The 13,616-nt window shown below is 35.3% G+C and overlaps 1 protein-coding gene and 1 long non-coding RNA gene across 2 annotated transcripts; one reads left to right on the forward strand and one right to left on the reverse strand.

Annotated features, from left to right (window-relative positions):
- Positions 1 to 535: 535 nt before the first annotated feature.
- Positions 536 to 1,686, reverse strand: LOC128132791 (uncharacterized). The gene is made up of 6 exons (XM_052769754.1): positions 1,639 to 1,686; positions 1,417 to 1,482; positions 1,143 to 1,325; positions 1,005 to 1,061; positions 833 to 928; positions 536 to 761 (listed from the first exon to the last, which is right to left on the reverse strand). The coding sequence occupies exons 1-6, from the start codon at positions 1,684 to 1,686 to the stop codon at positions 606 to 608; spliced, it is 606 nt and encodes a 201-aa protein (XP_052625714.1). The 3' UTR covers positions 536 to 605.
- Positions 1,687 to 4,936: 3,250 nt separating this feature from the next.
- LOC128133035 (uncharacterized) lies at positions 4,937 to 5,594 on the forward strand. Its single transcript, XR_008231226.1, has 2 exons — positions 4,937 to 5,226; positions 5,396 to 5,594. It is a non-coding gene; the product is annotated as an uncharacterized LOC128133035 (long non-coding RNA).
- The last annotated feature ends 8,022 nt before the right edge of the window (positions 5,595 to 13,616 follow it).

Here is a 13,616-nt window from a genome sequence, read left to right on the forward strand (position 1 = left end):
GGAGAAAGCGCCGAAAACTTACGGGAAGACGATTCACTTTTTTGGCAGGTGGATAGAGGCGATCAACTTCCCCTAGGTCTCCCACAGGTGGATCGAAGGTTGCAAGTTAGATTTGGGATCGAAATTCTGAGGTTTAGGGTACGATCGGAAGCATCAAGATGCAGAAAAAAAAAGCGGAGGAGGCATCAGGTTCGAAGATTGTTCTCTTCTTCTTCATGTATGTGCCCTAGATTTCTTTCTCTTACATTCAATCTCTAAAGATTCTTTTATTCCCTAAATTAGGTACGAAGATTATTCTCTTCTTCTCCATTTGTTTTTTTTGGAATGACGACCTCTCCTCTTAGGAGTAAGTCCTGAGTCCCTAATACTTGATCTGCAAGCTGTGACATGAGTTTTTAGTGAAGATAATGAGTAGCAGACTTCAAAACCCATTTGTTGGGGCAGCTTTCCAATCTTCCTTAAAGCCAAGAAACGTGAACTGTTTGGGTTATCTTGGAAACAAATTTCCCAGAAAACCTCGGTATGATATCATTCCACGTGCCAAGAAAACAATTGGATTCAGAAAACAAAACCTCAAAAGTGTGTTTTTAACAGTGTCTTGTCCTTTAAACAGGGAGCGAATCATCAGCAGCAGCAGTAGGAGTAGGAGTAGGAGTTGTTGGATTGTGCTGCTTCCTCTCTGCTTGAAGTGATCTGCATAGTGATTCAAGCTTTTCTTTTTGATTCTTGGTTTTCTCCAGTTGCTTCTTCATGCGTTCACGCTGCATATGCTCACACAAATAACTTTTAAATATTTTGCTTTTGCCTACTAAAATAATCTTTCAACAATTACCTCCTCCACAAGTTGTATAAGACTCATGTCTGACTTCTCGCTCTTCCCCTTTAGAAAACTATTTTCCTTTTTCAGTTCCTTTATCGATTTTCCCATCTAAAACACACACACACACATACATTAAGAATTAAGAAACTAGAAACCCAAACCACAATCCACATATATGATATACCTTTTCGATTTCTTGCTTAAATGTTTCAAAAACCTCATTGCTCTTCACCAATGCATCCTGCAAAAGAAAAAAAAAACCCTTACCTTGTTAAAAATGCATCCATACATGCTTTAAAACCAAAAAATAGAAAAGCTTAACCTGGAACTGCTGGAATTTTTCACCATCAGCAGTTAACTGTAACCGTAAATTCTTTTCAGTTGCCAACAACTGAGACACTTGTTCTGCATACATCTTCATTTGGGACTGTTCTTTCACCAACTTTTCTTCATGTTGCTGAAGCTTTAAATCTGCAATTTGGAGTTCTAGAGATTTCTGCTTCAACTGCATGCATCAATATAAATATAAATATTTATATTTATGAAAAAAAAAAGAATTCCATTCAAGTTGGTTTACATTAATTATAAGGAGTTACCTGTTGAGTATATTGTTGGACAGTAAGAGCATTATGCTCCTCCTTTTGCTTCAATTGTTTTCTATGCTGTGATATCTGGGGTGTGCTCTTGCTTCTTCACAAGACTTAACTCCTGAATTGAAGCTTACAACTGCCTCAGCAATAGCAACTGGTATATTCCATTCAAGAAATAACAACCTGAATGCTCAAATTTTGATCTAAGTATTTCTTAAAGATTCATACTATACTAAGATGATTATGGTGAGATATAAAATAGCTTTTTTTGTTCATATTAAGGTCATTAAAGAAGTTAGCACCAGTCTTTCTTTCTAGAGAATTATGGTGTTATCTTTTATTTACTTGTTCGGTTGCAACACTGCTGCCCTAATGAATTCATTGCATCTTTATCAAACTTTTGCAATAACTAGGTGAAGCTTGTGTATGATCTTTATGTGCATTTATAGTGCCAAATCTTGATCATAGGTCAAAGTGGACAATTACATTCAAAGAATATAATTTATGTACTGCATTTATATTAAAAAAAATTCAACATGTTTTGGTTTTACAACCTGAGGAGTTCCGTAAAAAGAAAGCAGCAGCTAAAAAAGCTGCATCCAGTAATTCTGTTAATGGAGACTTACATGAAGTAAAAACTTCAGTTGCTGATGCTATAAACACTTTCAATAAACCTTCTACAAATAATAATCCAAAGGAGGATAATAATCATAGCAATTTGAATCATTACAGTAATATAGGTGCATTGTTAGGGACATATGAAGATAACAGATTTAAATCCGAGTCAAAGAAGCCTTATCTCAAGTCAATTGGCTCTCTTAACCTTGGAGGTGGACCCGAGTTAGAAAAGAAACTCAAGTACACAGAGCATGTTTGCTCAGGGATAATTTTGGGAAAAGAGCTTGTAAATGCACCTCCCAATGTACTTACCCCTGGTTCGTTATCCTTCTTATTTTCAATTGTTGATAGATACATAGAGTTAAAATATAGTTTTTCATTTTTCTTTTTTAATAATTGTAACAGGGGTATTAGCAGAAGAAGCTGAAAAGATTGCTTCAACAATCGATTGTGATAAGTTATCTGATATAGGTTCCGAGTATGAAGGGTAAGATTGTCAAACTTGTTGATAGAGACATAGAGTTAAAATAATCTTTTAAGTAAAAGATTTTGAATTTATGGAATGCTTCAACAAAAATGTAAATAATGATAAAATCTAAATTGGATAGTTTTTTTTTTGTTGTTGTTGAAGGTTTTGGATTGACACAGCTGATAAGTAACCTTGCATTGGTATGGACAGTGGCAGATCTAGTGTAGAAGAAGTGGGGTGCATGGACCCCACTTAAATGCTGGTCCCACAGTATATATATATTAACATAATAAGTTTTTCTTTATTGAAATTGGATATGTCCCCACTAAATTGATGCTGGCACCCAAGCCGTTTGAATTTTTCAGAAAAAATTGGCTCTCTTCTCCCTCTCATCTAACCTAGTTCACTCCCGCTACTCTCTCCCTTTTCTAACCTAGCCGCCCAAGAAGTTTTCTTGCCCCATTCACCACAGCCACTGCCCTGTTCTCTATGTTTGCCGTCGCCGGAGTGAGCCTGGCCACCACCGCTGCTCATGTTCTTTCTCTAATCGCTACTAGATTAGCCGAATGGTATTTTTCTTATTTCTATTTTTCAATTAATTAAAGTTAGTTTTGTGGAGTATGTATATCTGTAATAATGAGTTCCTTTACCAGACTTTGTTTTTATTCCCCCAAAAAATTAGTGCGTGGTATATTTCTTAGTTTTGATTAGTTAAATTTGGGATTTTTAATTTGCTTTTGTTTTTGTTTTTTTTTGGTAATGAAAGTTTGTTTGTTTTAGTTGTTAATCGTTGTTAATCAAGTGGGGTAGTTAATTGAGATTTAATATTTATTAATAGTCTGATTATTCACTAGAACCATGGAAATATAGCTTAAATGTTTATACGTATTTACATATTCATTCTTTTGGGTCCTTGCAGTCTTCATAGCTTTGCTTACAGCTGCATACACAAATATACAATAAGAAGCAAATAATCTAAAATCTGATACTTGTAAAATACCTTGAAAGGCTAATTTATAATATAGTATACATTAATAATATATAACTTGTAAAATACCTTAAAACTTTGCTGATATAACTCATGTCATAGTTGATGAAGTGCATGAACGTTCTGTCTTGGTGAGTTAGTGATATTATAATTTTGTATATCATTTATTTGGTGAGTTAGTAAGATTATAATTTCTTATGTCTAATTTTTTTTTCAAATTTTAATTCGTTAACAGGGTGATTCTCTACTGATTATTTTGAAGAGTTTTATAGAGAAGCAATCTGCTCAAAGCACACGAAAGTTATCCTTATGTATGTATGATCACATATATGCCGAAACTTAAAAAATGTCATAACTCATGAATATTTTTATTCATAAGTTAATTTGTTTTTCAGGTCAGCAAGAGTCGATTCACAGCTATTTTCTCATTACTTTGGTGACTGCCCTGTTATTCATGCACAAGGCAGAACACATCCTGTACCAACATACTTCCTTGAAGACATTCATGATAGTGTAGATTATAAGCTGCTAGCTTCAGATTCTCTAGCTTCTTTGAGATCCAATGCACCAAAACAGAAGGTATTTTACAAGTTATATATTAGTAATTTATAGTATATTATAATTATATATTGTCTGGCAAATCCCAAAGTCAGCAGTTCTAATAACCTTGAAACTTTTCTGAATGGAAATGCAATATCTGTCCTAGTGTAAGTTAGGTAGTGTAGTCCAATCCTTTAAGTGTGCTCGTAAAGTGTTTCATATTTTTCTAACAAAGATGAGGGACATACACCTCTTCTTCTACATCGCCATTTAGAAAGGCTAATTTAACATCACTCTGATACAAGAAAGGTGAAAGCCCTAGAAGAGTTGATATGGGTGAATAATCTCTATTCTCTAATCTCTCTGCCTTTTTGTTGTAGGATGGATATAATTATATATATTGAATATGGAAAGTTTTGTGTTTTGTGTTGTAAACACATAAATCTGTTATTTGTTCTGTTGTGTGTGCTGTTACAGGACACAGAAGAAGAAGATACACTTAAAGTTAACATCAACTTTCACTTTATTTCTTGAAGCTGACAAAAACAAAGGTAAACTACATAATCTGAATCTAAATTGATTGGGCTCATGTGCATTACCTTGCATGCATCATGTGAATCACAATTACGAATGGAATCTGTACAGGTCTTGCCTCCCTCAACAAAAGCTTATGTCTCTTCAATACCATCCAGAAGCTTCTCCTGGACCCCACAATTCATACCTTGGTAATATTCAATGCCTTTCTTCCTTATCATTCGCAAGTTGAAACAACTTTTACAAATTAAGACCTTGCACAATAACAAGTAAAAATAATTCCTTATCATTGTACTTGTATTGCTTTGTGTATTATAGCATCCTACTTTCATTTTTTCCTATCACAAGGTTGTACTTAAAAGCTGCTAGATGGACTATTATCTTTCATGTTTGAGTTGGTTCTCAACTTGTAGAAGAATAACATAAAATATTTTGGCATCTGAGTGTAAAAAATAATATTTGAACTCATAAGTTCCTTAATAATACTTTATTGTGTTACATGTACTTTATTACTTACTCATAATATATAATTCAATCTGATTATTGATTATATATTATGAGTAAGGAGAGCATTCTAAACATTCTGGAAACTTTAAAAGAAGAGGGAAATAGGGTCTTGTTCAATGCTTTAGCTGTGTTTGCTCTAAGGGAGATCAACTTATCACAAGTAAGTTACTGTTTCACCCTTTTATTTAATATTTTTGTGATTGAATGAAAGTCTTAATGAAAGTAATTGACAACCTTTCTCTGTAAATGATGTTGTGATTGTGGGAGAGGTGTTGTGTTTTTCTCTGTTGCTAGGTAACCTTCTCAACAACAACATTCTACTTAAGCAGGTGAGTAATCAAGATTAAGGGAGACTTGTAATCATGTTTGACATTCCTTTCCAGTAAGAAAAAGAGTTGTATGATTATTTGTTAGTTTTATAGGAATGTATAACCCATGTTAGCAATGTTTTATTTTTGTTTAACATTTGAATGATTCTTTGTATGACATTACAATTTGTGTAATTTATTTTATTTTTTGAGTATGAAATTTTATTTTATATTATGCAATGGATTGTATTTTTTGTATATGGTATTTTATTTCTATTATGAGAAATTAAATGCAAATTTAATTTAAAAATTAATAAATATATAAATTTATTTTTTTTAAACATTTAAATTTACGATACGCAAAAATGTGTGTCATCTTCATTTATGACATGGCCTTTCTTGACAGGGGCTTTCTTGATACGCATTGCGTGTCATTAACACGCGCGTCGTAAGGTTACGACACGCGAATGCGTGTCATCTTCCTTTATGACAGGGCCTTCCTTGATACGCATTGCGTGTCGTAAACGTGCGTCGTAAATGAGCGTCGTAAATGAGCGTCGTAAATGCGCGTCGTCTATAGACGACGCGCAAAAGCGCGTCGTCTCTCTTTATGACAGGGCCTTCCTTGACACGAATTTGCGCGTCGTCTGATCCTTTTACGACATGCAATGAGCGTCGTAAAAGGCCTTTTTTCTTGTAGTGATAAGATCAGCTCTTAGTATATATTAGATTAAATCCCGTCAAGCAAGTGATATAAATGTATAGATTAGTATATATACAAAATTAGGGTAAACTCTAATGTTGTGCTAATATCCGTGGCCTTGTGTCAATTGTCTTGGTGACAAACATGTCTTCTTTGTGAAGACAAAACCTCTTTTCTAGGTGCAATGAAATTTTAGAGAACTTCTATGTTATTTACTTTTTGTTGATTATTTCGTTCAGATTAATTTTGTTTTTCTTGTTTATTCTTGAAGTATATTCTATCAAATACAAACCTTCAATTGGTAGCAATTCCAAATCCTTTGGTCTCAACAAAATTCCTCCCTTCGTTGAACATGACTTCGCCAAGTGGAAAACCAAGGCTGTGGTGGTTCTTGAAACCATTGACTGTGAGATGAAAGTATTGTTGAAAAAGGTCCCCATGTTCCTATGTACCAAACCATGGAAACCAATGCTCTTGTTGGCCCTTTGAAGCAAAAGCCAGCAACAAGTTATGACGACGATGAAAAATGACTGCCCGGTCTTGATGTAAAAGCCAAGCCCACTGTTGGAAATTCTTTTTCATACCATGTGTATTATCTCAAACATAAATGTGAATCAGCCCAAGACATTATGGACACACTGACGGTGGCTTATGAGGCCATTGTGGAAGTCCAGGCTATGACCATCAACAATCTTAATCGAAGATACGAGCATTTCTTTGCTAAACAAGGTAAGTCTCTTACACAAACCTTCAATAGGTTTAATTGTTTGGTTAATGATATGCGCAGGATCGGAATAGTTATGTACTTGTCATAGTTAGTTCTAAAGTTTCTCGATTCTCTTGGGAGGAGCTGGGAACATCACGCTGATGTTCTTAAGAACGGTGAGAAGATCGATTCCATGGATTTGAATTTGTTGTTTGGTAATCTGCGAAATTATGAAAATACCAAAGCTCTTAGTAAGGAAGTCATGAAGGACTTGAGTAAGGAAAAGTCTGTGGCCCTGATTTCTCGAAAGGAAACAATAAAGCACATAAGCAAATCAGAAAATTCAGATCAGGGTGAACCAAGTGATGAAGATCTCATTGAATCAAGGGAAAGGCTAGTGTTGCACTTATCATCAAGTGTTACGATGAAAGCAGAGAAAATGGGGTGAGAAGTGCTCAATTCAAGGGAAGCAGCTCAGGGAAAAGACCTACTTCAGAGAAGAAAATGCCAGGTAACTGCTTTAATTATGGGAGTCCTGATTATTTTGCCAAGGATTGCAAGGAAAAGAAAGAATCCCATAGTCCTAAGGACTATGAAGTCTTGTATAAGAAGTGATGGGTTTTAGCCATAAGAATATCCTATGTGCTCATGCAACCCTAATGCTTAGATCTACGTTTCTCTATTGTACATGCAATTCATCCAAGACTTTTGTCACACCCCGAACACCAAAGGCGGAAACATTTCCGGGGTTGACTCCGCGTTGAGTATCAAATCCAGTGTACATAGTAAAGCAGTAATCACAAAACATTACATTACATAATATTGATTACATCTATTTGAAAGTAAAGTTGTACAAGTGTTTTACATATGTAATATGAACATAAGTAAAGACGAGACTTCGGGACGCTCCGTCTTCTCCAAAAAGTTGCGGTGTACCTGTCTAACACTGACCTGAGAATACAAGCAGTTTGAAAATCAGCATAAAGCTGGTGAGTTCAAAAGCGGTTAAGTTTTGAAAAGAGCGAGTTTCCTTTACTTTCTGAAATAGTTGTTGTTCAAGAAAATCCCATATTTTCTTAAAAAAAATGGTTTAGTTATCTTTTGTTACAATTTCAAAAATGGTTTGTTGTGTTATTCCAGGAAAATCCCATATTTTCCTTATAGTTTTAGTTATTCGTTTGTTACTTTATTCGCTATTGGTTTGTTATGCTATCCAGGAAAATCCCATATTTTCCTATGTGTTGAATTTGCTATTTGATTCTAAGTTCGTTACTAGTTGTTATGTTATCCCAGGAAAATCCAATATTTTCCTATGTGTTGAGTTGTTTGGTTCTTAGGTTTGATTTCAAAGTATTAGTACTTACCATATGTGAAGTATTAGTTAAGTATTCTAAACTCCTAGATATACTACATTCGTATGACTATAACCTACAAACTTAGTTGTATTTTTGTATATTTGGATTCACCATAAACGTACATTACAGTATCTTCGATTATTCAGGTGGATTCCAAAAGAGTACATTAGTTGTATTTTCGTATCTCTGTCGACATTCTGAGGCGGATGTAATCGAAACTCAGTAGAGGTCCAGAGGCGTACTTTCATATTTGGAACTCTGGTCACGTTCAAGGCGTACACTAGCTGTATGTTCGAAGTCTTGCTATCATCCAAAGGCGTTATTTCGCATTCGTAGTCCTTAGCCTATTCGTATTCGTTCTATCATATTAGTTATATTCGTTATTCGTATTCGTACTTAGTTATATTTGTATTCACATTCGTTCTATCCTATTAGTTATATTCGTTATTCGTATTCGTACTTAGTTATATTTGTATTCGCATTCATTTTATCCTATTAGTTATATTCGTTATTCGTCTTCGTAATTAGTTATAATTAGCATGATTTCTCTTACAAAAGACAATATAATATACAATATTTAAAAGAAATCTGTATTTAATCTGCAGTTCAAAACATCAGTTATCACAATCAAGACATTTAGTAAATAAACCATTAAATTGAAAATCAGTTTAAGTACAAAATATATTTGTACTTTTGCTTGTATTCCCCCCCTGAAAAACAGTGAAAACAGTGAAAAACACGGAAAAGGGTAGGGGTATGAACTCACCGGACGTGGAAATGTGACGATTTCGGATGCTAAACGTCGAATCGAGGCCTGATAACACACGAGGTTCCTATGTAATATGAAATGGAATACAAATATATCTAATTAGATTCATAAACTCTAATTAGATATGAAGTCACACTTCAACGAACGAAAAGGCCCCAAAATGGGTGTTTGGAGTGACCCGGATGACATCTACGGACGGGAATTGAAGCGAGGGACTTGGAATTTGAGTTTACTCCCCAAGAGTAAACTCCCTAATGAAGTTTACGGCGTAAACACCCATTCCCCATGAGTTTACGGCCGTAAACTCATGGTGGGGTGGTTTATGGTGCTTAAAGGGTCACAAATGGATATTAACACTTGGAAATGCTTGGAATAATTTTACCTAAGGCTTGGAATGAATTAAAATCACCAAATACAACACTTAAGGGAGTTTACAGCCTTGGCATGGGGTCTATGGCCGTAAACTCTCATATCCCCTTGAATAATTGTTTTTAAGGCTCCAAAGTTAATCACATGTGATTCTAAAAATTCCTACAAGCCTAGAAATGAATTTGTGGCACCATTTGACATACTTTTAGGAGTTTACGGCCATGGGGCATGTTCTATGGCCGTAAACTCTCATATGTGAGGTTTTGATGTGTTTAAAGCCCTTAAACTATTTTTGGTTGGTTCTATGATTTATTCCAAGGCTTTTGGTGGTGTTGGATGGCTTTCTAACACCTTAGAAGTTAGTTTACACCCTTGTTTAAGGAGTTTATGGCCCAAGAACATGCCTTGGCCATAAAATCACACAAACCCTTCAAAATTTATGTTTAAGGTGTTCTAGATCCATTTCCAATATTCTAAAAGTCATATCTAAGTCTTGTTTGAGCCATGGAAGGGTATAAGGGCTTAAAAACCCTCTAAATTAGAGTTTACGACCTAGACACCTTCCAGGGCCGTAAACTCTTAAATAAGGCTCTAAATAATGCTTCAAGGCATTCTAAACTCATTCCATAAAGTCATTTAGCCATATTTAACATCTAGTTGAGGTTTGGAAGGGTTTTGTTGCTCAAAAACCCCTTAAAAAGGAGTTTACGGCCTAGTATAGTTGTAGGGCCGTAAACACATGATAATGGTCCTAATCCATAGATTATACTCGAATTTGAAGGCTAAAGAGGTTGTATAACATGCTAGGGAAGTTACCTCACAGATTTGAAGCCTTAAACTTGAGATTTGGACGTTTAATTTTAGTTTGAGGAGAGAGGTTGGGGTGATAGCTGTAGAATGAAGCAAAAGCTTCAAAATGAAGTCTTAGAACACTTTAAATAGTGTTTGGGATTTGGACACGATGAAATTTTACCCGATACCGGCTTTAGACGGGGCTTTTGGTCGCACCCGGCCAATTTGCCGTTACCCGATATGGTTGATTCTAGAAATGTTCCAATCATTAAGATGTGACGTTAGAATGAGTTCTAAGGGTATTAAGACAATTATTAAGTCCTAAAATAAAATATTCAATAATGACTTAATAAAATGCCGAAATCGGAAACGAAATCGGAAACGGCGATTGGATGATTGGAACGAGTCGTGAAAAGGGTTACATTTAGGGATATGAATTTCGGGTTGTTACCACTTTAAACCCTAGTTTTAGCATACAATTAATCATATTAACATGTGAAAGGGCTTTTAGATCTTACCTTGATTGTTATGTAGCAATAACAATATCAAATCCTCCTTGTAATGACTTTAGAAAGCTTAGAGTCACAAGTGTCACTCCTCTAATGGTTCACAAACACCAAGAGCAAGAGGATGAAGAATAAGGAGAGAGGAGGCAGCCTAAGACGTGTGGAAACCCTAGTGGAACTCTTAGCCACGTTTTTGGGGCTTAAGGGTACTATATATACATATAGGCTATTAGGGTTTTCAACTAGGAAACCCTAATCTGACTGCTTAAGCCCTAAGCAGCCCATGGACCCTTTTAGAATATCCCTTGAACGATTTCTAATGGGTTTCCCCATAGAATTCGTCCAACCTATTATTCCAAGGTGATTCATAGCCCAAATGCAATTATCTTATAATTACAGTTCCAGTCCCTTAAGTTTAATTAATCTCTTTTAGCCACAAAATTAGTTATCAATTAATTCTTGACTAATATTAATTAAACAATATGATTTCTCCTTTAATATATTATTCTCATAATATATTAATAAATCATAATTAATCTTCTCTCTCCATAATTCATCCTATCAAGTTGCTTTGGTGAAGGCAACCCTAAAGGACCATGCACCATCGGGTCAACTACATACCAAAATAGGTATGGACTTAGACACTAATCCAACAATCTCCCACTTGGATAAGTCTAATAACTATTCTGCGTATGACTTCAGATCATGAACTACAATCGTAGCTTTCAAAAGCCGCTGTTAACTCTGATCTTATCAGATACGCTTCCTTTAGATAAGGGATCATATATTCCTCCATTCTAGATATCGTATAGACTGAGACATGGATTTAAATCAATCTCTCTGTATATGTGTTGTTTCTCGATTTCCGATTTATGACGACTGACAACAGACTACATTTGAACACATCAAATTCGTCTCGGCTTGGCCAAGCGCTTAGGGTGTCATCACTAAATCATCGAGGGGCCCACAGATATCGCTTTCATCCTACTTTGGATAAAAGGAACGGAAAAACTTTGATTCAATGCTTGCTTGCACTCACTCACCGAATCACACACAATAATATGTTTTATAACACCATGTTACTGGTGCGTTTACATATTATCAATGTGTAACCAACTTGCAAGATACAACTCGCACATCTCGGTTTCAAGAATATAAGATGTTATCGTCTCACCAATCACTCGTGATAAAATCCATGAAGTGATCCAAGTGAGCGTGGGTTTAATCCAATGCTCAAATCATATTCATAAGCACTCGTGAATGTTGCAGCAAACATTTGCTTATGTCTAATACATTTTAGACAATCCACACACCAATTCACGACAGTCTTCATTCATACCTACTTCCAACATATGAACGAATGTGGTCCGTTCGAATAATTTGATTGTTCTGAACCAATTTAATTATTCAGGAAGTCAAAACATGCAAAGTGAAGCACAAGAATAATACTAATCCTGTTGGGTCAAAAATATGGTTTATACTTTGCTTTTCTAGGAAAATATATTTTTATGTAATGTTGTATGTGTTTGCGATTTGTGTGTATGGCCGTACACGTGTGTACAGCCGCACACCCTGTGTATGGCCATACACAGGGTGTGCGGCTGTACACATGTGTATGGCTGGAGGTCCATATAAATAGAGGAGTGCATGTGAGTGTACGGTCGGGAAAAAGGTGAAAAGAAGAGAGCATCTTGTAGAGAGAGAAACTAGAGAGAAGAAGTGTGTGTGAGAGAGAATCTATTGTAAGGAGCATCAATCATATTCATTCAATACATCATAGATTCATCTAAATTCTTCTTCTCCTTCTCTTCTATATTTGATCTGACATCATCCAATTGATTGAGATTCCGCACCATTAATTGGATCTGATTGATACACAAGCAATTTTGGGGACTTACAATTGGTATCAGAGCTTGGTTGTATCAATTAGTTTTTGTCAGATCTGGAGCTTATTTGATCTTATTTTGAAACGAGAATAGCGTTTTTGGATAGATCTCGCAAAAATAAGGGCGGGTTACTTCTTTGCATTTTTCATAAAAATGAGTTTTTGATCGAGTTTTGGAGCAAAAAAGGGTGAAAAACGTCATTTTTTCGCGAATCTGTTGAAGGTGTGCTGCTGGTTGAAGGAGTGCAGCTCGGTGTGTGCGGCTCATCAGCCTCGGTGTGCGGCTCAGTGTGTGCGGTCTCGTGTACCGTCCAGCTCCTTCGCCTCAGTCTCGCATTGCGGCTTGGAGTGTGCGGCTAGGTCTTCGGTTCACGGTCTCGCATCGTGTTCAGCAAGCTTCGCAGCAGCCGTCGTAGCATAGCAGCTTCGCATTAAAAATAATGAAACGGATTGGGGGTGTCGGGGATCGAACATGGGACCTCTAGGTCATTGCCACAATGCTTTACCAACTCAATTAGCGAACACCTTGGTTCCCTCCTTCGAAATTTAATCCATATAGTCTCTCTCGGTTCCAAATTTCGAAAATTGACTCTTTTAACCCAAAAATTCAATTTCTTTTAATTTTAAATTCCTTTTTCAACCAAAAATTTTAATTTTTAATTTTTGACTTTGAATTTTGACTTTTTACTTTAAAATTTTGATTTTAACTTTCAAGTTTGACCTTTGACTTTAAACTTTGACTTTCTCGTTGGACTTTTAATTTTTCAAATTTAGCTTTTCGGTTTGACTTTTAAGTTTGACTTTTGAGTTTGACTTTTTAAATTTGACTTTTAAGGTTGACTTTCTCGGTTTTTAAGTCAAAGGGCAATTAAAAATATAAAATAATAATAATAATAAAAAAATAAAAAAATGAGTTCCACATCAATTCCGGGAAATGAAGTTTCATGTACTCCATCTTGTAAAGCTACGATTAAATTTCTTCGCGAACAATTTGATTTTCTAAAAAGGGAAAATGAAGACCTAAAATATGAAAGATACACCATTAGTAAAGAACAAAAACCGTTAAAAACTCAATTAGAAACCAAAATCAAGGATTTCCGAAAACTCCAAGAAGATTACAGCAATAAGTGTGAAAATTATGATCACATTAAGAAAAA

The sequence above is a fragment of the Lactuca sativa genome, chromosome 3 (assembly GCF_002870075.4).
Source record: "Lactuca sativa cultivar Salinas chromosome 3, Lsat_Salinas_v11, whole genome shotgun sequence".
Lineage (NCBI taxonomy): Eukaryota > Viridiplantae > Streptophyta > Magnoliopsida > Asterales > Asteraceae > Lactuca > Lactuca sativa.